At 39.5% G+C, this 25,936-nt stretch overlaps 1 protein-coding gene across 3 annotated transcripts in view; it reads left to right on the top strand.

Moving 5' to 3' along the window:
- RTN3 (reticulon 3) overlaps positions 1-25,936 on the top strand; it is a 64,070-nt gene that overhangs the window by 27,197 nt on the left and 10,937 nt on the right. The window contains exon 3 of one of the 3 annotated variants that reach the window (XM_070359960.1): positions 951-2,983. The exons of 1 other annotated variant lie outside the window; for it this stretch is intronic. In XM_070359960.1, the coding sequence (XP_070216061.1) occupies positions 951-2,983 (2,033 nt within the window). Of the gene's footprint in view, positions 1-667; positions 8,595-25,936 lie in introns of those variants that run through there. One more of the 3 variants, XM_070359959.1, reaches the window with a different exon arrangement.

Raw genomic sequence — 25,936 nt, 5'->3', positions numbered from 1 at the left:
CCTTTAAAACATTAAGGCCCTCTTTACCTGGGGCCCACCTTCCCTGTGGATAGAATGGAGTGTACTTCTAGCCTGATTTTTAGGCTGGGCGGGGTCTGCTGTATCTCTTGGGGGAAAAAAAACTCTCATCACTTGTTTCCCTTTTCAGATAGTCAGGCTCTTAACAGTGGTTTTATAAAAGGGGTGTGTTCTGAAGTGTTCCACCTACAGATGAGAGTATATCAGTACTTCATAATATGTTTGTTTTATATGGATTACATTGTTTCTGCTGAATAGCTCTACTAAATACCAAAGGAAAAGGAATAAACACTTCCCCAGATTATCCAATCTTTATTATAACCTTCTTCATGCTTTACCATTAAAGGGAAAATGTAGATTGATAAGTATTTTGTCATGAAAATTTTTTTTCATTTGCAGTTTGTAGCATGATCAGCCTCTTCTGTGTCACTGCTGGTGGTTTTATGCATGTCTTATAGGATAACTATTGATCATTGTTTTGTTACATATTTATGTGTGTATATGTATATATATATCCTGTGTGTGTGTGTATATATATATATATATATATATATGAATTTAAAAATAAAAAGCATGCTGCTTGGCCTGACTAGCTAATGTGTAATTGTACCTGGTAAACAATTGTTTTTCTTTCAAATTCTGGCCATAGAGGGATTGAGCTCTCTTTGCTCTGATGAGCCGCCTTCAGAAATTATGACTTCCTCCTCTTGTTCATCTTCTGAAATACGTAACACTGACCTTACAATACTACATGGAGTAAAAAGCAAAATGTTAGGCAGCCAGATTCTTTTAGCCCAAGAAGAAAAAGACTGCTTGGCTCTTCTAGATGAGAAAAAGATGGAAAAGCCTCCGGGGGCCAGTAAAGACATGGAAGACTCCCCAGTTTCTGCTGCAGAAGGAGTTCACTGTGACCGTCCTTCCATTCCACTCAGCTTCCTGGGTCATCCTGCTTTTCTCTCAAAGGAAGTTGGTCAAATGGAACAGCAGATAAATAAAGATCAAGAGTCCAGGAACCCAAATGAGGAACCAAATAGGGATAATATAACTGCCTTGGATGCAGATGACAAGTTCACTGTGCTGACAGCCCAGAAGCCAGCCACCCAGCAGCCTAAAGCAGAAGGCATTTGTCCATATTCCTTGTCTCCTTCTGAAGCTTCAAGAGGTGGTGTTATGGAAAAGGAGTCCCCTGAATCACCATTTGAAGTAATTATTGACAAAGCAGCATTTGACAAAGAATTTAAAGACTTATATAAGGAAAGCATAAATGATTTTGGTAGCTGGGCAGTGCATACTAGTAGAGAATCACCTGCAGACATTTCAGAGTCTAATGACAAAGTATTTCCACTGAGAAAGAAAGAAGCAGGGCATTACCCAGCCTCTGCATTGCTCACCAGGCAGTTTTCACACACAACTGCAGCATTGGAGGAGGTATCTAGATGTGTGAATGATATGCATAACTTTACTAATGAAGTACTGACTTGGGATTTGGTTCCCCAAGTGAAACAGCAGAGTGATAAAGCTGAGTACAACACAAAAACTACAGGACTTGGCACAAGTGACTATAATTCAGAAATTCCTGTTGTAAATCTCAAAACGAACACTCAGAAAATTCCTGTATGTTCTATTAATGGAAGCACTACTAACACTAAATCACCAGGTGACTGGGCGGAAACATCTCTCCCACAGGAAAATGCTGTGCCAGATCATTTTGATTCCACACAGGAAGTCACTATCAAAGGTGTGCAAGACAGTGTGCAGAAAAGAGACGACACACTTTCAGAGTTACCTGGATCTCCACTGGAGAAATGTGTCTCTCTTGGCTCTGGAGTGGCCACAGATAAAGTAGTTTTACCCGACGGCCACCTGAAAGGTGGAATGAGCTGGCAGACCTCTGTGTTGGGAGAAGTGACAGAAGCTGATAGTTCTGGTGAATCTGATGACACAGTAATAGAGGACCTCACAGCAGATAATTCATTTGAGAGAAACAAAATTCAGGCTGAAAAACCTGTTTCTATCCCAAGTCCTGGTGTAAAAACAGATGGAGAAGTCAAAGAGATCCTCAGTTGTAACAAGAAAGACAGAACATCTGAAAATGTTGAAGGGTCGGTCAGTGACTCTGAGCCACGACAAGTTCAGCCTGATCCTCTTGAAAGGAGCCCAGGTGAAGCAGTATGTTCACTAGTATCTAATAAGAATGGCACGTCAGAAGTGAAGCAGTCAGGTAGTAAGCATGAAGCTGTTCCTGAAAAGCCTGTTGCAGCTGAGAACCCAAAACTCCCTTCAGAAGCAGCTCCTACAGAACTGGCACAAAGTGTGACAAGCTCTGCCTATCTGGAGCCATTGCATGAAAAAAATGTGAAAGATCTAGATGATTCTTCCCCAGAGGACCTGATGGCGGCCTTTACAGAAGCCAGAGAGAAAGGAATAGTAGGTAAAGGTGAAGGCAATACCTTCAAAGCAACATCAGAGGAGACTAAGGACTTTAAAACAACTCTTCCTCTAGATGCTTTGCATGAGAGTAAGTCAGGTGGTTCTGAAATTAAAAACATAAAAAGCAAATACAGTGAACAAAGCAAAGAAACAAATGGGAGTGAGCTTCTGGAAGTTTTCCCTACCCAAGGTACTCCAATAGCATCTCTCGACTTAGAACAAGAACAGCTCACAATCAAAGCACTTAAAGAACTGAGTGAAAGGAAGGTTGAGAAGTCAGCTTCTGTACAGGATAAAGGAGAATCTCCTGAAGAAATATTCAAACAGACTTTAACAAATGTTAAAGAATCTTCTTGGCCACAGAGATCATATGATGTCCTAGAACACAAAGATGTCAAGACTGGATCTGATCTTGAGATTTCCAGGAAGCCCACTATTATCAAAGAAACCAGTAGGGTAGAGGTTATTTCCAGCCTTAGCAAGACTGAGCCAGTAAACGAGCCTGTCCTAACAAGACTTCTGACAGATGCATCAGGTAACCGCTTACATTAGAAATACTGCATGTGGGAAAAAAAAGAAATACTGCATGTGGTTAATTCTGCTATGATTGATTATTTAGAGGGCCATTTTTCTTAGTCTCTGATTTATATCACTAAATTATAGCTAGAATAAAATATACTGTATAATGGGGAAAGGTAAATTTTTTTTTAATGGTTGTTTGATTTGGTTCTCTTATACAAATGTTTCCCAAAGCAGGAGACTACTTGTTAAAATTAATTCTCCTAAAGAAAAAAAGTGTCATGGTCCAGTTTTAGATTGCTGCTTTTAAGACTATCACTAGGCTCTTATTTACACAGATTATGATAAAATCTCCATAATAGTAGCACTGCTTAGCCCTTGGGTTTTTTGCTTAGCCCTTGTAAAATCTATTTAGCAATCAAAGAGAAAGGAATTCCTGCTGGGAAGATAATAAATGAAACTTTTAATTAATCTGCTCTTATACCACAGAGATTTTATGCTCTGAAAGTAGGTAACCTGTACTCCAGTGCAGTTGTGCCAGTGATGCTTTAGGAGAACTCATGTATAGTTCTGCTTTGGACCTTGTTGACATTCTTCAGGTCAGAATTCTTTGTATGATACTAGAAGCCCTTCTGCTTGTCTTCTGTTTGTTTGAGTGATTACTTTCCTAGCTGTTGACCCTCATTTAAATTACTTCAGAAGCTCTCTGTTCTGGTGTCTTAGTGTGAAAAAAAGATCTATAAAGCCTTCAGAATCAGCCCCCAACCTCTGATCTGATATGAGGTTCTGCACTTGGTGTATGATCAGTGTGGTCAGAATTAGGTGCTATGCAGGGCTCTGTGGTTTTCCAAACTTTTTAAACAATAGATTCCTCTTTAAAATGAAATCAGGCACAGAGTTATAATATTTAAAACAAAATGAGATTTTTGTTAAGAGAAACTTTTTAAGTGAGGTTGTACCATTTTTTTTTCCCCTGTAAAGGTTTTATTATGCACAGAATAAGGAGAGGGCTCAGTCCTTTACAGCCACTTCCCTCTGGTCACTTCTTCCAGCAAGGGTACCACTAACTTGCTTTGCTTGGTTAGGTTCCCTGCTGGCATCTATGGGTCACCTTGAAGTCCACAGCCGTAGGCCGCTGCAGAACCATGACTGCTGCCCATCATAGCCTGCAGCAGAAAGGCACCATTTACTTCTTATTTTATAAAGGTATTTCCTTACCGAAGACCATGGACAGGTTATTTAACCTTACTAAATCTTAATCCTTAAAATAGAGATAATAATGGTACTTACTTTATAATAGCGTGAAGATTAAAAGTGTAAATGCAGGTTATAAAGGGCCTCAGTTCAGTCACTCAGTGTCCAACTCTTTGCAACCCCATGGACTGCAGCACGCCAGGCTTCCCTGTTCATCACCAGCTCCTTGATTCATCAAACTCATGTCTATCAAGTCGGTAATGCCATCCAACCATCTCATCCTCTGTCATCCCCTTCTCCGCCTGCCTTCATTCTTTCCCAGCATCAGGGCCTTATCTAATGAGTCAGTTCTTCGCATCAGGTGGCCAAAGTATTGGAGCTTCAGCTTCAGCATCAGTCCTTCATGAATATTCAGGATGGATTTCCTTTAGGATTGACTGGTTTGATCTCCTTGCAGTCCAAGGGACTTTCTAGAGTCTTCTTCAACACCACAGTTGAAAAGCATCAAATTCTTCAGCGCTCAGCTTTCTTCAGAGGGCCTGCTGCTGCTGCTGAGTCGCTTCAGTCGTGTCCGACTGTGTGACCCCATAAATGGCAGCCCACCAGGCTCCCAGGCTCTCCAGGCAAGAACACTGGAGTGGGTTGCCATTTCCTTCTCCAATGCATGAAAGTGAAAAGTGAAAGTGAAGTCACACAGTTGTGTCTGACCCTTAGTCAGACCCCATGGACTGCAGCCTACCAGGCTTCTCCATCCATGGGATTTTCCAGGCAAGAGTACTGGAGTGGGATGCCATTGCCTTCGGCCTAGTATATAGTAAATATTCATTTAGCAGCAAGTGCAGGACCTGGCATATAGTAGGTCGTAGATCATTATTTGTTACTGAATGCATTGTTAATAATTATCTGTGAAAACACTGAGGCTTTTTTATAAACTCAAAAATGTGAAATGGCAGATAAGGATAGCTGTTATACTCTAGAAGTTGAAGATAGTTGAACTTGGATTAGAGACCTGAATCCGTATTGTTGCTAGAAATGTGACTTTAAACAATTAAGTTACATCACCTTTTGGGGCTTTAGTTTCCTTATCTATAAAGTGAGGATGTTGATGTAGGTGATCATCAATACCATTTCTCTGACCCTGGTAAATACTAGTTTTCTTTATGAGTTGTTGTCAAAATTCTTAAACATAGACTTTTGAAGTGATGAGGTGTATAGAAATTAGGTAACAATCCAGTGTCTAATTCTGGCAAATTCCTGCTTTAGTGTGTGCCCTTTGACAATTAGCCAAATTGGTTTGGCATCTTGCTTTGTTAGTATTGTGGTATTTTGCCCTGCTTCATAGTGAAGGAGAAGGCAATGGCACCCCACTCCAGTACTCTTGGCTGGAAACTCCCATGGACGGAGGAGCCTGGTAGGCTACAGTCCATGGAGTCGCTAAGGGTCGGACACGACTGAGTGACTTCACTTTCACTTTTCACTTTCACTCATTGGAGAAGGATATGGCAACCCACTCCCGTGTTCTTGCCTGGAGAATCCCAGGGACCGGGGAGCCTGGTGGGCTGCCGTCTATGGAGTCGCACAGAGTCAGACACGACTGAAGCGACTTAGCAGCAGGAGCAGCATAGTGTTACTCTTTGCGACCCCATGGACTGTAGCCTAACCAGGTTCCTCCGTCCATGGGATTTTCCAGGCAAGAATACTGGAGTGGGTTGCCATTCCCTTCTCCAGGAGATCTTCCCGACCCAGGGATTGAACCCAGGTCTCCCGCATTGTAGGCAGATGCTTTTTTACCGTCTGAGCCACCAGGGAAGATCCTATAGTAAATAAAGTACTGTGTAAATACTAATTATTAGTAAATCTCAACTGAGTTATTTAGTGTAAGAGGTGAAAAGGACTATGGAAGTTTAAGTTGTTTTGTCACTGACCAAATTCTATGATTAATAGACATTTTTAGATGATAATTAAAGAAAACTAGTATAATTAGACCAAGAAGCTAAAAGTTCTTCCTTTGAAGGTTTCAGAATTGAAAACCTTTTAAAATTGTCTTACATCGTGAATAAATCTTTTAAGATGTAAATTATACTAATATATACCACCATCTAGCTCTAAGCAGTGTATCTGAGCAGTCTTCATTTCTAAAGTAAAACCAATTCTGTAATTACATTCTGCCTAAAGTTGTTGGGGAAAATAGGCAAAGGAAGCTATGAAAAAATTAATGGTATTTTATTTTTCTTTTGCTATTTTGTGGTATATATGGCAGTATATAACAGACCTGGAAATGACCTAGCAATTTTGTTTCTAGGTATGTATTCTAAGGGGAAAAGAAATTTATGTGCAAAAACAACTATAGAGATATTCTTTGTAGGGCTGTTTACAATAGTGGCAGGTATCTTAGTGCCTTAACAATTAAAGATTGTTGGAGTGTGTAACATACCTGTGCAGTTGAATGTTATATAGCCTTTGGAGTTGTTATAGGTTGATGTGAAGTACAAAAAGAAATACACTTGTATTTCTGTATATTAGAATTCATTTCTATTGTTAATTAATATTTGCTTTCAAACTAAAGGACCCTTTGATTACCATCTGACCCAATTCCCCCGTTTCCCCAGACGGAAATTATCTTATAGTGTTGTGTTAGTTTCTGCTCCACTACATTTTAAATGTATGCATATATGGTATTGTTTTGTGCTTTTAAAACTTTATTAATTCTGTCTTTGTTGGGATTTCCTTGTGGTCCAGTGGTTAAAAATCTATGCTTCCATTGCTAGGAGAATGGGTTTAGTTCCCTGGTGGGGGAACTAAGATCCTTCATACCATGCAGAGCTCACCCTCAAAATAAATTAATATTGTCTTTGTTATGCAACTTGCTTCATTCAACATTCGATTTTTTAACTCTTTTCATATGGAGGTATATATTTTAATAGCTGTGTAGTAACCCATTTTATTACTATACCATTTTTCTTTTAACTAATATTTGGGTTATTTTCTGTGTTTTACTATTGTAGACATTGCTGAAGTTAACAACCTGTACTCATCTGTTTTTATACATATGTACATACTTCTCTTGGGTCCTTATGCCACTGCTTATCAATTTCACTTCTGTGTATGTGCATTATTTTTCTAGTTACTATCAATTTGCTGTCAAAGTTGTTTCTTCTGTTATGCGAAAATGTTCATAGTTTATTAATAAAAAATATTATTTAACACTAGAGTTTTTATTATATGATGAATACTTAAAGTAGAAAAAACAAGTTAGAAAACAAGGTTTTCAGAATAATACGTATTTTCATGTCATTGTAAGTGAATCTGTATACCTACACACAGTGTGATTCTGACGTAAATTTTTAAAAACAAGATCACAATGATTTTTCTTGCAATGTGGCCAAGTAGGCTTTTACTGGACCTTTGTTGGGACTTCTCACGTGGTCCAGTAAGTCCAGTAAGAGTCTGCCTTGCTGTGCAGGGAACACTGGTTTGATGTCTAGTCCAGGGAGATCCACATGCAGCAGAGCAACTAAGCCCATGTGCCACCAGTACCTGAGCCCACGCTCTAGAGCCTGGAAGCCACAGCTCTCATGCCCATGTGCCGCAGCTACTGAAGCCCACGTGCTTCGGAGAAACCACCACAGTGAGAAGCCTGTGCACCCACAACAAGGAGTCGTCCTCGCTCACCACAAATGGAGAAAGCCTGCACACAGCAACAAAGACCAAAGGATATAAATAACTGTTTTTTTTAAAAAGCATCTGCACTTCCATCGCAGGGGACACAGGTTCATTTCCCTGATCAGAGAACTAAGATCCCACATGCCACAGGGCACAGGCAACTTTCTTCATGTAACTGTATACTCTGAACAGTATTGTGGGGACAAAGGAAGACCTGAAAGCACTGGGAAATGAGCAAAAGTGGGCAAACTAAAAAAGGACTGACACTTCGACAACACGAAATTAATTTTCTATTGTTACTGTTTCTTGCCAGAGGAAGACTGAAGTTGGCATCTGACAGGGTGGTTAAAATTTTAATAGAAGACTTATTATTTGGGCTTTCCTGGTGGTCCAGTGGTTAAGAATCGCCTACAATGCAGGGGACACCAGTTTTTTCGATCTCTGGTCCAGGAAGACCCCACATGCTGCTGGGCAACTAAACCCGTGCGTCGCAGTTGCTGAAACCTGTGCTCCACCACAGGAGATGCTGCCACGGTGAGCAGCCCGCGCACCACAACTGGAGAGTAGGCCCCGCTCGCTGCAACTAGAGAAAAGTTGGCTCACACAGCAACGAAGAGCCAGCACAGCCAAAAATACAAATAAGTAAAATTATTTTTTAAAAAAGAGCAAAGTGGAAGTCTGTAATACAGTAGCTAAACTTAAAATTCACCAAGTGGCCTTAATAGTAAAACAGAGATGATAGAAGAATCAGTGAACTTAATGATAGATGAACAGAAAACTATCTAATCTGAAGAACAGAAAGAAAAAATTTATTACCAAGCTTCAGGGAACTTTGGGACAATATTATAAGACCTAACTTGTATAGTTAGGTCAAGCTAGTCAAGGCTATGGTTTTTCCTGTGGTCATGTATGGATGTGAGAGTTGGATTGTGAAGAAGGCTGAGCGCCGAAGAATTGATGCTTTTGAACTGTGGTGTTGGAGAAGACTCTTGAGAGTCCCTTGGACTGCACAGAGATCCAACCAGTCCATTCTGAAGGAGATCAGCCCTGGGATTTCTTTGGAAGGAATGGTGCTAAAGCTGAAACTCCAGTACTTTGGCCACCTCATGCAAAGAGTTGACTCATTGGAAAAGACTGATGCTGGGAGGGATTGGGGGCAGGAGGAGAAGGGGATGACAGAGGATGAGATGGCTGGATGGCATCACTGACTGGATGGACGTGAGTCTGAGTGAACTCCGGGAGTTGGTGATGGACAGGGAGGCCTGGCGTGCTGCGATTCATGGGGTCGCAAAGAGTCGGACATGACTGAGCGACTGAACTGAACTGAACTGAATGAACTTGTATAGTTGGAGTCCCAGAAGAGAGGAAAGTGAGAAGTTGGGGAAGAACATATTTGAAGATAATATGACAAAAAAATCAAAATTCTTGAAAAACACATTTACTGATTAAAGAAGCTTGGCAAACACCTGTTAGGATAAGGATGAAGAAAACCATGCATGCCTTGGTACATGTGTCAGAGGTTCCAAGACAACTGTCAGTTTCAGTGGTTTGCTGGAAGGACTTGATAGGATTCAGAAGCTGTTACACTCACCATACACAGCAAAAGGACACAGATTAGAATTGGCAAGGGGGAAAGGCACATGGGATAAAGTCCAAGAGGAACCAGGTACAAGCTTCCTGGTATCCAGCAGACTCACACAGAGCTGTCCTTAATCTTCCCATCAGTGATCCATGACAGCATGTGCAAAGTGTTGCCAACTAGGGAAGCTCACCGAGTCCTGGGTATTCAGGACAGTGTGCTGACCCCCGTGACTCACCTCAGCTACTCAGACCCCAGCCATCCAGAGCAGGAACAAGTGTTTGCCATAAATCATATTGTTCAGATAGACTTAAGTGGTCACACTGGTGCAGCGTGGCACAAGGCCCCAGGCACACAGAAACACTTATCAGCCAGCATATGCCACTGGCTCAGATTTCATCTCCCAGTCCTTTCTTTGGCATGTGCAGGGTTTGAGCATTCCAGAACTGCTGAGTTAATCCTTTCCTGCCCAGTATATCTTAGTCAAATTGCTTGAAATGAAAGATAAGGAGAAAAGACAAAAAGAAATGACAGTTGTAATTAGAGCTTACTTAACCGAAAACCATAGGCTTCCCAGGTGGCACTAGTAGTAAAACAGCCGCCTGCCAGCGCAGCCCCGGGCCAGGAAGGCCCCAGGGGCAGGGCGTGGCAACCCACTCCAGTATTCCTGCCTGGAGACTCCCCTGGACAGAGAGCCTGCCAGCGCAGGAGACATGAGAGACGCAGGCTCCATCCCCTGGGCAGGAAGGCCCCAGGAGCAGGGCGCAGCAACCCACTGCAGTATTCCTGCCTGGAGACTCCCCTGGACAGAGGAGCCTGATGAACTATGTCCATAGGGTCACAAGGAGTCACATGACTGAAGCAGCTTAGCATGCACACACATCTAAACCACGGATGCCAAGAGAGTGAAATAACACCTTTTAAAGTGCCAAACGGGGGGAAAAGTCAATCCAGATTTGTCTTTTCAACAAAAATACCCTGCAAAAATGAAAGCAAAATAAAAACATGTTCAGATAAAAGAAAACTAAGAAAATTGTCACTAGAAGACCTGCACTACAAGAAACACTAAAAGAAGGTCTTCAGACTGATGGGAATTGACACCAGGTAGAAACTGAGACCTTCAGAAGGAATGAAGAGCGTTGGAAATGGTAAATATCTGAGTAAATACCAAAGACTTACTCTTTTCCCTCTTCTATAAAATACTTAAGACTGTTTAAAGGAGAAATTATACTGTGTGCAGGGATGGTAATGTTTATTTGATAGAACAATTTATAACGAGTATGTGAGCCTAAACTGTAGGATGAGATTCTACATTTTTTATAAAGTGTATGATATTTTAAGTTGGTTGAAAAGTCAAGAGTATATGTTGTGCTTCCTAAAATAATAATGCAGAGACATATAGTTTAAATTAAAACTTTCAAATAATCAAAAAGAAGGCAAAAAGGAAGAATGAGGGAACAAAAGAGGAAAACATGGTAACGACGTGGGAGACCTGACGCAGTCATCATCAGTATGTTAGTGGCTACAGACTACAACCAGCAGAGTGACAGACTGCATAAAAATGCAAGAACTACTTACATACTAACTGTAAAAAGATACGCACTAAATGTAAAGACACATTAGTTGAAAGTAAATGGATGGGCAAAGGTATACCAAAAATGTATATTAATGTATGCCATGCAAAAGTAAGCATAGGAAGACAAATGGTTTTACCAGAAATGAAAAGTGACATGTTACCATGGTAAAAGATATCAAGATGTCTTGACAGTTTTAAATGTGTATGTACCTCATAACAGCTTCAAAAGAAATGAAGCAAAAATTGGCAGAGTTAAAGGGAGAAATAGCCCATTCTTTAATCATAATTACTGGCTTTAATACCTCTTGTTCAGCAGTTGACAAACCAACTATACATACACACAAAGATCTGAACAGCACAACCAGCCACTTTGACCTGCATGATACTTACAGAACGCTGTGCCCTACAGCGGCATAAAATACATTCTTTTCCAGATGAACAAGGTATACATTCACCAGTATAGACAATATGCTAGGCATCAAACAAAGCAGTAAATTTAAAAGATTAAGATCATATACAATATGGTCTCAGACCATAATGAAACAAAAATGTTAAACAGTGAAAATAAGATACCTAGGAAAATTCCCAAATATCTGAAAATTAAGCTAGTCACTTTTGTATAATCTATAGCTCAAAGAAGAAATCATGAGAAAAAAATTGAAATGTTTTTAAACTGAATAACAGTGAAAATACAGTAATCAAACTTGTGGAATATAGTGCTGAGAGGGAAATTTATAGCTCTAAGTGCACATATTAGAAAAGAAAAATAAATTCAGTAATCTAAGATTTCGACTTTCTTTCAAGGAGTAAGCGTCTTTTAATGCCATCTGCAGTGATTTTTGAGCCCCAAAAAATAAAGTCTGTCACTGTTTCCACTGTTTCCCCATCTATTTGCCATGAAGTGATGGAACCAGATGCCATGATCTTAGTGTTCTGAATGTTGAGCTTTAAGCCAGCTTTTTCACTCTCCTCTTTCACTTTCATCAAGAGGCTCTTTAGTTCTTCATCTCTTTCTGCCATAAGGGTGGTGTCATCTACATATCTGAGGTTATTGATATTTCTCCCAGCGATCTTGATTCCAGTGTTTCTCATGGTGTACTCTGCATATAAGTTAAATAAGCAGGGTGACAATATACAGCCTTGACGTACTCCTTTCCTGATTTGGAACCAGTCTGTTGTTCCATGTCCAGTTCTAACTGTTGTTTCCTGACCTGCATACAAATTTCTCAAGAGGCAGGTCAGGTGGTCTGGTATTCTTATCTCTTTAAGAATTTTCCACAGTTTGTGGTGATCCACACAGTCAAAGTATTGGAGTTTCAGCTTCAACATGACTCATTCCAATGAACATTCAGGACTGAAACTCCAATACTTTGGCCACGTGTTGTAAAGAGCTGACTCATTTAAAAAGACTCTGATGCTGGGAAAGATTGAAGGCAGGAGGAAAGGGGATGACAGAGGATGAGATGCTTGGATGGCATCACTGACTCAGTGGACATGAGTTTGAGTAAACTCTGCAAGTTGGTGATGGACAGGGAGGCCTGGCGTGCTGCAGTCCATGGGGTCGCAGAGTCGGACATGACTGATCAACTGAACTGAACTGAAGGTTTCAAGTTAAGCTAGAAAAAGAGCAAAGTAAATCCAAAAGAAGTAGAAGGAAGGAAATCATAAAGATAAGAGCAAAAATTAATGCAATAAAATGACCAAAGCCAAAATTTGGTTCCTGAAAAATTTAACAAAATTGATTTCTTAACTGATTCAGGTAAAAAGAACACAGGTTACCAATATTAAACATGAAAAGGTAGTTGTCATTTCAGATCCAATGGGTATTAAAAGGTCAGTAGAATATTATGGGGAAAAGGCAGGGGCACCCCACTCCAGTTCTCTTGCCTGGAAAATCCATGGACGAGGAGCCTGATAGGCTGCAGTCCATGGGGTCGCTAAGAGTCGGACATGACTGAGTGACTTCATTTTCACTTTTCACTTTCATGCACTGGAGAAGGAAATGGCAACCCACTCCAGTGTTCTTGCCTGGAGAATCCCAGGGACGGCGAAGCCTGGTGGGCTGCCGTCTATGGGGTCGCACAGAGTTGGACACGACTGAAGTGACTTAGCAGCAGCAGAATATTATGAACTTTATGCCAGCTTAAATTAAACAAGTTCTTTGAAAAATACAGTTTACCAAAACTAACACAGTTACATATTAAAGTCCAGACCCAGCAGTTTCACTGGGTGGGAGTGAGGCAGGGTGGAATGTGTTTCAAGCATTTAAGGAAAAAGGAGGCCAACTTTCCAACTCAGACTCGTATAGTGATACACAAAGTAGAGAAAGACACCACAAAGAAAATTATAAACTAATATCACTCAGAAACATAATAAAAAGAAAAGTCCTTCACAAAATATTAACAGCAAAAAAAAAAACAGTAACAGCAAATCAAATCAGGCACTATATCAAAATGTTAATTGTATCATGGCTAAGTGGGGTTTGTTCTTGGAATAGGTTTTAAGATCAGAAGCCAATCAACATAATTTGCCACATTAACATGTAGAAAATCTAGGTGAGTATGTGAGTCGATACAGAAAAGATTTGAAAAATCTCAACATCCTTTTCTGATAAAAGCTTTCAGCAAACCAGGAATAGAAGGTAATCTCAGTCTAATGTATCTGTTAAAAACTACAACTGACATAGTTAATGCCAAAATATTGAACACTTCCCCTGACATTGGGTACAAGGTAAAGATGTCACCCTCACCATTTGTATTTACCATCATACTGGAGATCCTCCCCTTTGGATTAAGACAAGAAATAGAAATAAAAGGAATGACTATTGGAAAAAAAGTAAAGCTGTCTTAATTTGAAGATTATATAATTGGGTACATAGAAAAATCCTAAGGGATCTTCAAAGCAACTGCTAAGACTAACAAATGAATTATTCAGCAGTTACAGGATATTAGGTTAATACACAAAATTCAGTTTTATTTGTTATATGCTAGCAACAAATAATGAGAAAACAAAACATGTTTTTAAAGTTCCATTTACAATAACATGAAAGCACAAAATAGGAATAAACATAACTAAAAAAAATATGCAGGACCTCTATACTGAAAATTACAAAACTGCAGAAAGAAGCCAGGGAACTGTCTGAGAACCATGCTGTATTCATGGATTGGAAACCTTGATATTGTAAAGAAGTCAGTCCTACCCAAATTAACCTATGGATTCAGTACAATTCAAAATGCTAGAAGAATTTTTCAATAGAAATTGACAAGCTTTTTCTAAAATTTCTTTAGAAAAATACAGACCTAACACCCAAAGCAATCTTGAAAAAGGGCAAAACTGAGGACTTGGAATACTTACTCCAAGACATTATAAAACTCCACTAATAAAGACTGTGGAACTTGCAGAAGAGTCAACAAATAAATGAAAGAAACAAAGAACCCAGAAATAACACATTACCAAAAACTTGGTAACTTAACACAAGTTTATCATCTCAAGGGCTTCCCTGGTCACTTAGACGGTAAAGAATCTGCCACAATGCAGGAAGCCTGGGTTCGATCCATGGGTCAGGAAGATCCCCCAGAAAAGGGATAGGCGACCCACTCCAGTATTCTTGCCTGAAAAATTCCATGGACAGAGGGGCCTGGTGGGCTACGGTCCATGGGGTTGCAAAGAATCAGACACATCTGAGTGACTAACACTGTACTTACAGAGTTTTCAAGGGTCAGGAGTTCAGGCACAGGTTAGGCCGGATCCTCTATTCAGGATTTCATTTTCTAGTTTACTGGCTGTGGGCAGCAGTCTCGGCTCTGCTCCAAGAGGCTGTGCTCAGATCCCCGGTCTTCGGACTCTCTCACAACATGCTAGCTTATTTTTTCAAAGCTGTCAGGAGGATTTCTCTCCAGGCTGCTACAGGGTCTTACATAACTGAAACTTTAGACATGAGAGCGACTATCCCATCATATTCACAGGTTCTGCTCACATTTGGGGGCAGGAGGAAATATAGAAGACATGTACACCAAGAAGTAAGAGTTTTGGGGGCCATCTTAGCATTCTGCCTGCCACAACCCCTATTTCATATGATGTGCAAAAATGAAGTGAAAATGGATCAGAGGCATGAACATAAAAACTAAAATCATGAAACTTTTAGAAGAAAGCATAGAATATCTTCATGACTTGAAGGTAGCCAAAGGTTTGTTAAGTCAATGCACTCATAAAGAATCAATGAGTTATTTAGACTTCATCAGAAGTAAATCTTGCTCATTAAAAGACACCACTAACAAGCCAGCTATTGACGAGGATAAAGTGTTTACAAAATATGTATCTGATGATGGAATAGTATCCAGGAAATACTTAAAATACATTTCAACAATAAAAGGGCAAATAACACAAGAAAATAAAGTGGGCAGAAAAGATTCTGACGCTTCACAAAAGGTAAATAACCCTATAATCAGTGAAAATGTTCACCCTCACAAGTCTTCATATAATTAAGATCATTACACATCCACCTGAATGATTAAAGACTGACAACTAGCCAACTATTGGCAAGAATGCAAAATAGTACAGATATTTCGGAGAAATGTTGCCCAGTTTCTTAAAGAGCTAAACATGCACCTGCCCCGTGACCTAGCAACTCTGCTGTAGAGAAATGAAAGCATTCGCACGAACACTGTGTGTGTTCATAGCAGTTTTCTTCATCACAGCCATTCATCAGTAAAGGAGTAGATAACCTGTGGTGTAGCTACTTAGCTTTTGATACTTGCAACACTTACGGATGAATCTCAGAAACTATGAAGAGTAAAAGAAGCAGTACAGCAATGATTCATACTGCACAATTCCATTTATATGAAATTGTAGAACAAGCAGACTGTTATGTGTACAGAAAAGAATCAGATCAGTGCTGTGACTACCTCTCGGAGTGTTGGCTGGGAAGGTACATGAGTAAACTTCTTGGGGTGATGATAATGTTCTGTAGTTTGATAGAGTTACGTGGGTGAGTGCATGTTGATTTCCTGATATTTGCCATTTACTTTGGAACACATTAAATTAAAATGGACTAGTGGACAGATAAGAGGAACAAATATGTAAGTAAGTGTAGCAAACCATTAATGATCACGGTGATGGTTACACAACAATGGCTGTACTTAATGTCACCGAACTGCATACTTAAAAATGGTTAGGATGGTAAGTTTTCTTACATATACTTACCATGTTAAAAAAAAGTTAAAATAAGACATTGCTAGTAAAAATCTAGTTAGTGATTATATGGGTGTTTACTCTAAACTGTTTTCAGCTTTGCCGTATGTTGGGAGGAAATTAAATGCCGGCGGGGTCAGCGGGTTGCGAAATAAAGCAGAGTGGAGGGAAGCCGTCGCAGCCCATTTTCCCATGAGGGAAACATTCAGTAGAGCTAAGGAAAATGGAGAGAGTATCTCAAAGGTCAAGGGTATGTGTATTATTAATATAATACCTAATACTTTTATGTTTAAAATTTCTTTTGCTTATTACTGGTAAAGGTTTTAGGGAGTGTCAGCTTTTTTAAAAGAAGAAAATAGTTGTATTACTTATTATGATAGTCTGAAATTCTGCCACTTATCTGCATTACTTAACGGACTGTCAGAGAAGCATACAAATCCAAGTGTATTGTAACCATAGGAGAAATGTCACGTTACCATAACATGACTAGCATGGAAGATTGAATTACAGATAAATACACACGAAGGGCATAAACTCACTTTTCAAGTTTGATTGGGCTTTCACGTTAACTAGTATTTTGTTTTAATTTTAGATTTGATCTGATAACTTCTGCAGACTTAAGTCTAAACTTTCTTAGTTGGAGAATTAAGTGGTTGTCAAGCATGTGGAAATAACCAACTGGACCTAGAAGGAAAGAAAAAAGCTAAGAAACTAAAGCCAGGGTTTTGTGTCTTTATCCTTTCCATCATGATTTAGCACTACCTTTATTATCTTTAATTTTATTCTTTAGATAACTTAGTTCAAAAGTTCACATGTTCAGATCCATCGATTTTGTTGGGGAAGGGTAGTCAGTACCATTTTGTCTTCTGTGCTTCTAAAATCTAAAATTGAAGGCTTGGGGGAAGGGGATGTTAGATTATTTAAATAAATGAAAAACTCTTTCCAGACAGTCTTTGAGAGGAACACTGGCTTGAAAGGGGTTCCTACAAATTTCCTTGGCCTGCTGCCAAGTGTATGCATGACCAAAAGCACGTATGTTTGTCCTTGACAGAGTTTGTGTTCTGTCAGTGACCCTTCTGTGCCGTCTTGAGGGAGTGTCTTTGTTAACGATCAGTCTGTAGCAGAGCAGACTATTAACCCATTTCAGCAGCCATAGAATTTGGCTCTAAGTTTATAAATGCATTATCCAATGTCTTATAACTCAAAAAACGGCTTCACTTATAATGAATTATTAATAACAAAAGTAACCAAAGAAAATAATCAGTGTGGAAATGTCTGTATACTTTTCTTTACAGAAATAATTATTCATATAAAAAACTTAACTGTTCAATTTCCCCGTTTGTTAAAGAAGTTTTTGTATTGTGGTCATGAATTTTTTTTCTTGTAGTTACTGCAGTCACTTTTAAACCTTAAAGATTTGTATTAACAAATTTTGGAAGATTAGTGCTTAGAAGGTAGAACATGTTGTATGGATCCTTAGTTAGAGAGTTATTTTTGAAAATGAAGTTAAAGCTTATGGGCTACCAAACCTTAAAATTTCTTGGCACATTTATTCCTTTTCAGAATAAGCGTTTGAGCAGCCTTTCTTTTCTTCCTTTGAGGAGTACACTTGGGAGAGTAAAGTTTGAGAATGGCTTTGGGAATGGTTGACATTGGCATCAAACCAAGATGTTTCCCTGGTTTAGTAATAAAAGTCAATAGGCAAGGAGTCAACAAGGTTTGGGGCTGTTCTCATTGGAATTGGCAAGAACCGATTTCTTTCCATCAGTCTTGAAGTTACCATTGGATATTTTAGTGCCCTCTTTTGGTGTAAGAAGGTTACTGCATCCTTAAATAATACAGGCAAAAGGTGATTTATAGTTGCGCCGTCATGCCTGACTCTGCAACCCCATGGACTGTAGCCTGCCAGGCTCCTCTGTCCATGGAATTCTCCAGGCAGGATTACTGGAGTGGGTTGCCATTTCCTTCTCCAAGGCAAAAGGTAAACATCCTTTAAAGTTTTTAAAGTAAAAAATATGCTGAAGATTTGGAAAATTAAAGAAAGCAATGAATCACTCATAATTCTACCAGCAACATAAACACTCTTGGTTAATATAGACGTTCACTGTCATATGCTTAATCTGCCAGTAGCAAAATAAGATAACAGAAATTTTTGACTTAGTTTACATAAACTTATACAAAGAAGCTGGAAATGGATTCTAAGAAATACTTAGTATAACATGAGACTTTAAACAGATTGAAACATAACTAGAAAAAAGTAAGGGTCTTTCAAATAAAAACTAAATTTTAAGTTATGTGATAATAAAATAAATTTACAACTGAAAAGTTAGGAAAACACTAACTTTGTAGTCTGGGAACTTTTTTTCATTTTTTTCCCAGCACCCACTGTACTAGCTCAGGACTTTGGAAGAGGCTCACTTGAGTTCAGCTCAGTTGTGTCCAACTCCGACCCCATGGACTGTAGCACGCCAGGCTTCCCTGTCCATCACCACCTCCCGGAGCTTACTCAAACTCATGTCCACTGAGTCAGTGATGCCATGCAACCATCTCATCCTCTGTCGTCCCCTTCTCCTCCTGCCTTCAGTCTTCCCCTGCATCAGGGTCTTTTCCAAGGAGTCAGCTCTTTGCATCAGGTGGCCAAAGTATTGGAGCTTCAGCTTCAGCATCCGTCCTTCCAATGAATATTCAGGACTGATTTCCTTTAGGATGGACTGGTTTGATCTCCTTGCAGTCCAAGGGACTCTCAAAAGTCTTCTGCAACACCACAGTTCAAAAGCATCAATTCTTGGGCGCTCAGCTTACTTTATAGTCCAACTCTCACATCCATACCTGACTACTGGAAAAACCTTAGCTTTGACTAGATGGACCTTTGTCAGCAAAGTATTATGTCTCTGCTTTTTAATACGCTGTCTAGGTTGTTCATAGCTTTTCTTTCAAGGAGCAAGCGTCTTTTAATTTCACGGCGGCAGTCACAATCTGCAGTGATTTTGGAGCCCAAAAAAATAAGTCTCTGACTGTTTCCACTGTTTCCCCATCTATTTGCCATGAAGTGACAGGACCAGATGCCATGATCTTAGTTTTCTGAATGGTGAGTTTTAAGCCAGCTTTTTCACTCTCCTTTTTCACTTGTATCAAGAGGCTCTTTAGTTCTTCGCTTTCTGCTATAAGGGTGGTGTCATCTGCATATCTGAGGCTATTGATATTTCTCCCGGCAATCTTGATTCCAGCTTGTGCTTCGTCCAGCCTGGCATTTTGTGTGATGTACTCTGCATATAAGTTAAATAAGCAGGGTGACAATATACAGCCTATACTCCTTTTCCTATTTGGAACCAGTCTGTTGTTCCATGTCCAGTTATAACTGTTGCTTCTTGACCTGCATACAGGTTTCTCAGGAGGCGGATAGGGGGTCTGGTATTCCCATCTCTTTAAGAATTTTCCACAGATTGTGGATCTACACAGTCAAAGGCTTTGGTGTAGTCAATAAAGCAGAAGTAGATGTTTTTCTGGAACTCTCTTACTTTTTCGATGATCCAGCAGAACATTGGCAATTTGATCTCTGGTTCCTCTGCCTTTTCTAAAACCAGCTTGAACATCTGGAATTTCATGGTTTACGTACTGTTGAAGCCTGGCTTGGAGAATTTTGAGCGTTACTTTGCTAGGGTGTGAGATGAGTGCAATTGTGCAGTAGTTTGAGCATTCTTTGGCATTGCCTTTCTTTGGGATTGGAATGAAAACTGATCTTTTCCAGTCCTGTGGCCACTGCTGAGTTTTCCAAATTTGCTGGCATATTCAGTGCAGCACTTTCACAGCGTCATCTTTTAGGATTTGAAATAGCTCAACTGAAATTCCATCACCTCCACTAGCTTTGTTTGTAGTGATGCTTCGAACATTGGAAGAGGCTAAGTAAGTGTAAGTGTTAGCTGCCCAGCTGTGTCCAACTCTTCGTGACCCCATGGACTGTAGCCCGCCAGGCTCCTCTGTCCATGAAATTCTCCAGGCAAGAATACTGGAGTAGGGTTGCCATTTCCTTCTCCAGGGCTCCTGTTGGGGCAATTAGAATTGGATGCCTCACATCTAAGGGAGCCTCCCAGCTGTGTTCATTATCATTGGAAAAAACTAGCCAAGGCTTAATTCTGTCTCAGTAAGATAGTGTACTAGAGTAGCAGTTTGTTAGCCATTGACTCTCAATTAGGATCCTATTTTCCTGTGAATAGATTCCAGGAGGTAGGCTTTGTCAGCCCACGGTGTTTGAGTGTAGGGGATGAGGGAGAAGGAGAGATGAGCCCTATTTCTGTAACTGTTTTTGATTACTGCTTGGAGGGTAGAATAAGTGGGTCTTGAGGTGTTCTAAGATGCCTCTAGGTGACGTCTTCTCTTCTCATGGCTTTGGGTTTCCACCTCTATGTCGGCACCTCTCATCTGTGTCGGCACCTCTCATCTGTGCCGGCACCTCTCATCTGTGCCAGTTCAGTCTACCCTGTAGGCCCCCTTGTCATATTGTGTTTACCTCCTGCCCTCTGCTTTCCTCTAACTTTTTACACACCATCCTCTTTATTTAATCAGTGCTGACAGTGCAACTCCTTTTTCATAGGAAATATAGCAACAAAGAGAAGAAAAATCTTTATTTCTTTGTAGCGGATTTTAACTTTAGTTCTTAATTTTTCATTTTAATGGTAGTAGGGATTGGCAGTCAAATGAATAATAATAATAGCAAACATTGTATTACTGCCTAATCAGTAGTGTTCTGAGCACTTCTACTCGTTAACCCATTTACTGCAGGCCACATCACTATAAACCAGGAACTGTACTGTTCCATTTTGCAGATGAGAAACCCAAGGCACAGAGAGATGGTGTCTTGCTCAGCATCACACAGCTAATAAATGTAAGAGGATGAAAACCCAGGCAGTCTGGAGCAGGGTTTGTTCTTGGCTGTGCTGAAGCTAGAGCTGAGGATAAAGTGTGTCACCAGGTAGGGATCTGGAGCCAAGTGGAAGCCAGGAGGCATGAAGGGGCTCCAGAGAGAAAGCAGAATAATACCTAAAATAAGCACTGCTTAATTCACTGTCGTACCTAAAGCTGGATCTAACTGATGCCTTTCATAATCATCTCTAATGTTGCCTTTAGCATCCAAGACCATAGGTTGCTTCTCTCTGAATGACACAGTAACCAGATTGCTAGAGTAAAGTTTCCTTTGTTTTTAATTTTTAAATTTAATCTTCATAAGAATGTATACATTTGTTGTTTATAAATCGTACTTTTCTGAGTAGTTTAAGAGGTTGGGAAACTGTTCTGTTATTTATCAGACATTTTTACTTATAGCCAATACAGAGGTAAGCTTGGAATATTATGAAGTCTGAATTCATAGTAAAAGACTTCAAATTAAAAAGGCTTTTCTGTTCATTATTCTTCCTTTTCCTCTGACTCTGTCTCATGAATCATTGCTAAGTTTTTGTTAGAATAACCACTTGAAGACCAAAAATAATACATATTACCTCATGGTCATTTAACTTAAAAAAAAAGTGTTATTGCGGCTTAATTGCTGTGCAATAATTTGCCCATATTTAAAATACGTAACTTGGTAAGTTTTGATATATGTCTACACCCATGAAGCTATTACTTCGAACATCTCCAGCACACAAAAATCTCATTGCTCCCTTTTTTTAATCTCTCCCTCCTGCCAGGCAACCATTGATCTGCCTGCTGTCATTAGACTGGTTTGCATTTTCTAGAATTTTGTATATATATGGAATCACAAAGTATGTGCTGTTTTTTTTGGTTTGGCTTCTTTCACTCAACCTAATTTTTTTGAGATTCATCCATGTTGATGAGTAATATTCTATTGTATGGATATACCATTTATTGACAGACACTTGGGTTGTTTTCAGTTTTTGCTGAAGTTTTGAATTTTCAGTTTTGCTAATTTATTTTACAAATAAAGCTGCTATGAACATCCATGTTTCATCTTTATATGGACACAATGTATTCTTTCCTCTTGGGTGAATACTTACAAGTGAAATGGCTGGGTCATAGGATAATTGATTTAACTTTGTAAGAAACTGTCAAGATTTTTTTCCAAAGTGGTTTCCATTATTTTATATTTCAGCCAGCTGTATATGAGACTTGTGGTTCCTCCATATCCTCGCCAACATTTGTTGTAGTCAGTCTTTTAAGAGTAGACATCGTGACAGGTACAGAGTAGGCTCTTGCTGTGGTTTTAATATGCATTTCCCTAATGACTAATGGTGTTATGGTGTTAACCATCTTTTAATGTGTTTACTTGCTATCCATATAGCTTCTTTGATGAAAAGTCTGTTCACATTTTGACTAGTTTTTATTGTGTTTTGTTTTTGAGAAAGAATGTGTGTGTGTGTGTGTGTGTGTGTGTGTGTGTTACACACACATTCTGGATACAAGTTGTTTATCGGGTATATTCTTTGAAGATTACTTTCTCCAGTCTCTGGCTTATCTTTTTATTCTTTTAACAATGTCCTTCAAAAAGAGCAGAAGTTTTTAATTTTGATGAAGTATAGTTTTTAAAGTTTTTCCTGTTATGTATCAAATTGATATATATAAGAAATTTTTCACAGTTCAAGGTCAGAGATTTTTGTTTGATTTCTTCTAGTAGTTATATAGTACTAAGTTTTACATTTAAGTCTGTGATCCTTCTGTGTTAATTTTTACATATCATGCAAGGTATTGATAAAAGTTTGGAGATTCTTGCATATGTATATTCTATTGTTCTGACGCCATTTTTTAAAGACTTGGTTCTACCATGAACGGTCTTCTGCTTAGTCGCTTAGTTATGTCTGACTCTGCGACCCCATAGACGGTAGCCCACCAGGCTCCTCTGTCGAGGGATTCTCTAGGCAGGAATACTGGAGTACATTGCCATGCCCTCCTCCAAGGGGTCTTCCCAACCCAGGGGTTGAACCCAGGTCTTCTGCATTGCAGGCGGATTCCTTACAGTCTGCGCCACCAGGGAAACCTGTCTTACCTAAGACAGGGAACTGTCTTAGCAGCTTTGTCAAAAATTAGTTTGTCCATTTGACCTGTTTCTGAACTTTGTAGACAGCCTATTGCTCTGCTGTGTCTTTAAGCCAGTACGATAGTGTCTTGATAGTGGTAACTTTGTACAACCCTTGAAATCAGATAGGGCTAGTCCTCTAACTTTATTCTTCTTCAAAGTTGTTTTGGCTCTTTTAGGTCCTTCACATTTCCATAGGAATTTTAAAATCAGTTTGTCTATTTCTATTTTTCAAAAAACCTACTGAAATTCAGACTAGAATTACTTAGAATTATAGATAAATTAACAATTTAGCAATTTTGAGTCTTCTAAGCCATGAATGATGCTAAAGCTGAAACTCCAGTACTTTGGCCACCTCATGCGAAGAGTTGACTCATTGGAAAAGACCCTGATGCTGGGAGGGATTGGGGGCAGGAGGAGAAGGGGACGACAGAGGATGAGATGGCTGGATGGCATCACTGACTCGATGGACGTGAGTCTGAGTGAACTCCGGGAGTTGGTGATGGACAGGGAGGCCTGGCGTGCTGCAATCCACGGGGTTGCAAAGAGCCATGAAAACAACGTTGTTGTTCAGTTGCTAAGTCATGTCTGACTCTTTGTGACCCCATGAACTGCAGCACTCCAGGCTTCTCTGTCCATCACTGTCTCTCTGAGTTTACTCAAACTCATGTCCATTGAGTCAGTGATGCCATCCAACCATCTCATCCTCTGTTGCGCCCTTCTCTTGCCCTCAATTTTTCCCAGCATCAGGGTCTTTTCCAGTGAATCGGCTCTGCATCAGGTGGCCAGAGTAAAGGAGCTTCAGCATCAGTCCTTTCAATGAATATTCAGGGTTGATCTCCTTAAGGACTGACTGGTTTGATCTCCTTGCTGTCCAAGGGACTCTTGAGAGTCTTCTCCAACACCACAGTTCAAAAGTGTCAATTCTTAAGCGATCAGCCTTCTTTATGGACCAACTCTCATATCCATACATGACTACTGGAAAAACCATAGCTTTGACTATATGGACCTTTGTCTCAAAGTGATGTCCCTGCTTTTTAATACACAGTCTAGGTTGGTCATAGCTTTTCCTCTAAGGAGCAAGCATCTTTTAATTTCATGGCTGTAGTCACCGTCTGCGTTGATTTTGGAGCCCAAGAAGATGAAATGTGACATTTTCCCCATCTATTTGAAAACAATGTAGCTTTCCATTAATGTAGGTCGTCATTAGTTTCTCTCAGCAGCATTTTATAGATTTCAGAGTACAGGTCTTATACATCTCTTGTCAGATTTATTCCTAAGTAGTTCATGTTTTCATGCTATTTTAAATGGTGTTTTTAGGTCAGTTTCTTATTGGTTAATACTAATACTTGGAAATATAATTAATTTTGTAAGTTGCAATGTTGCTAAAATTTATTAGCTTTTTTGTAGATTCCATCAGATTTTCTACATAGGCAATATGCCATCTTTAAATAATGACAGTTTTACTTCATCCTTTCTAGTTTGATGCTTTTTAGTTTATTTTTCTTGATTTACCGTGCTGGCTAAAGCCAGTAGAAGTAGTAAAAGAGAATATCCTTGCCTTCTTTCATTAAATACGATGTTAGCTCTAGGTTTCTTGCAGATTACTTTTATTAACTAAAGGAAATTCCCTTCTATAACCTCATTTGTTGAGAAGTTTTATCAGAAGACATTGGATTTTGTTTTTCCATATCTCTTAAGATGATCGTATGGTTCTTTAGTTTGTTGATGTAGTAAATTATATTGACTGATTTATGAATACTAAGTCTCACATTTTGCAAAAAAAAAAAAAAAAACTTGGTCATGATATACTCTTTTTTAAATGTTATTTAAATTTGGCTGTGCTGGGTCTTTGTTGCTGCGTGGGCTTTCCTCTGGCTGCGGTCAGCAGGGGCTGCCCTCTAGGCACAGTGTGAGGGCGCCTCGTCACGGTGGTTTTGCTCGTTGGGTAGCACGGCTCTAGGACACGCGGGCCATGGTGGCTGAGCGCATGGGCTCAGTAGTTGAGGCTCACGGGCTCTAGCACAGGCTCAGTAGTTGTGGCGCACAGCCTTAGTTGCTCTGTGGCGTGTGGGATCTTCCCAAATCAGGAATCGAACCCATGTCTCCTGCATTGGCTGGAGGATTCTTTACCACTGAGCCACCAGGGAAGCCCTGTCTATTTCTTGAGTGAGCTTTGATGGTCTGGTCATTGGAGAATTTGTCCACTTCATCTAAATTGTCTAGTTTATTGGCATAACATTGATCCTAATATCCCCTTATCTTTTTAATGTCTTTAGAATCTGTAGCAATGTCACCTCTCTGATTCCTGATATTGGCAATTTGTGTATTCTTTCACTTTTTCTTGATCAGTCTAGCTAGAGTTTTATCTATTTTATTGATATTCTCAAAGAACCAACTTTGGTTTCATTGATGTTTCTGTTGTTTTTCTGTTATCTGTTCATTGACATTTGCTCTGGTTTTCTTTCCTTTCTTCTGTTTAGTTGGAATTCAATCAGTTCTTCCTCTAGCTTTTTAAGGTTGAAAATGAAATCACTGATAAGAAATTCTTATCTTTCTTCTCTTATAATATAGGCACTTAGCTGTACACCACAGATTTTTATTTTCATTCAGTTCAAAATACTTTGTAATTTCCCTGTTGATTTTTTCCTTTGGTCTATTAGCTGTTTAGAAGCATATCGTTTAGTTTATACAAAGTTTATCATTGGTTTTCTCAGTATCTTTCTGTTATTGTTTCTGATGT

The sequence above is a fragment of the Bos mutus genome, chromosome 22 (assembly GCF_027580195.1).
Source record: "Bos mutus isolate GX-2022 chromosome 22, NWIPB_WYAK_1.1, whole genome shotgun sequence".
Taxonomy (NCBI): Eukaryota; Metazoa; Chordata; class Mammalia; order Artiodactyla; family Bovidae; genus Bos; species Bos mutus.
This window is presented reverse-complemented; position numbering and strand designations above follow the sequence as displayed.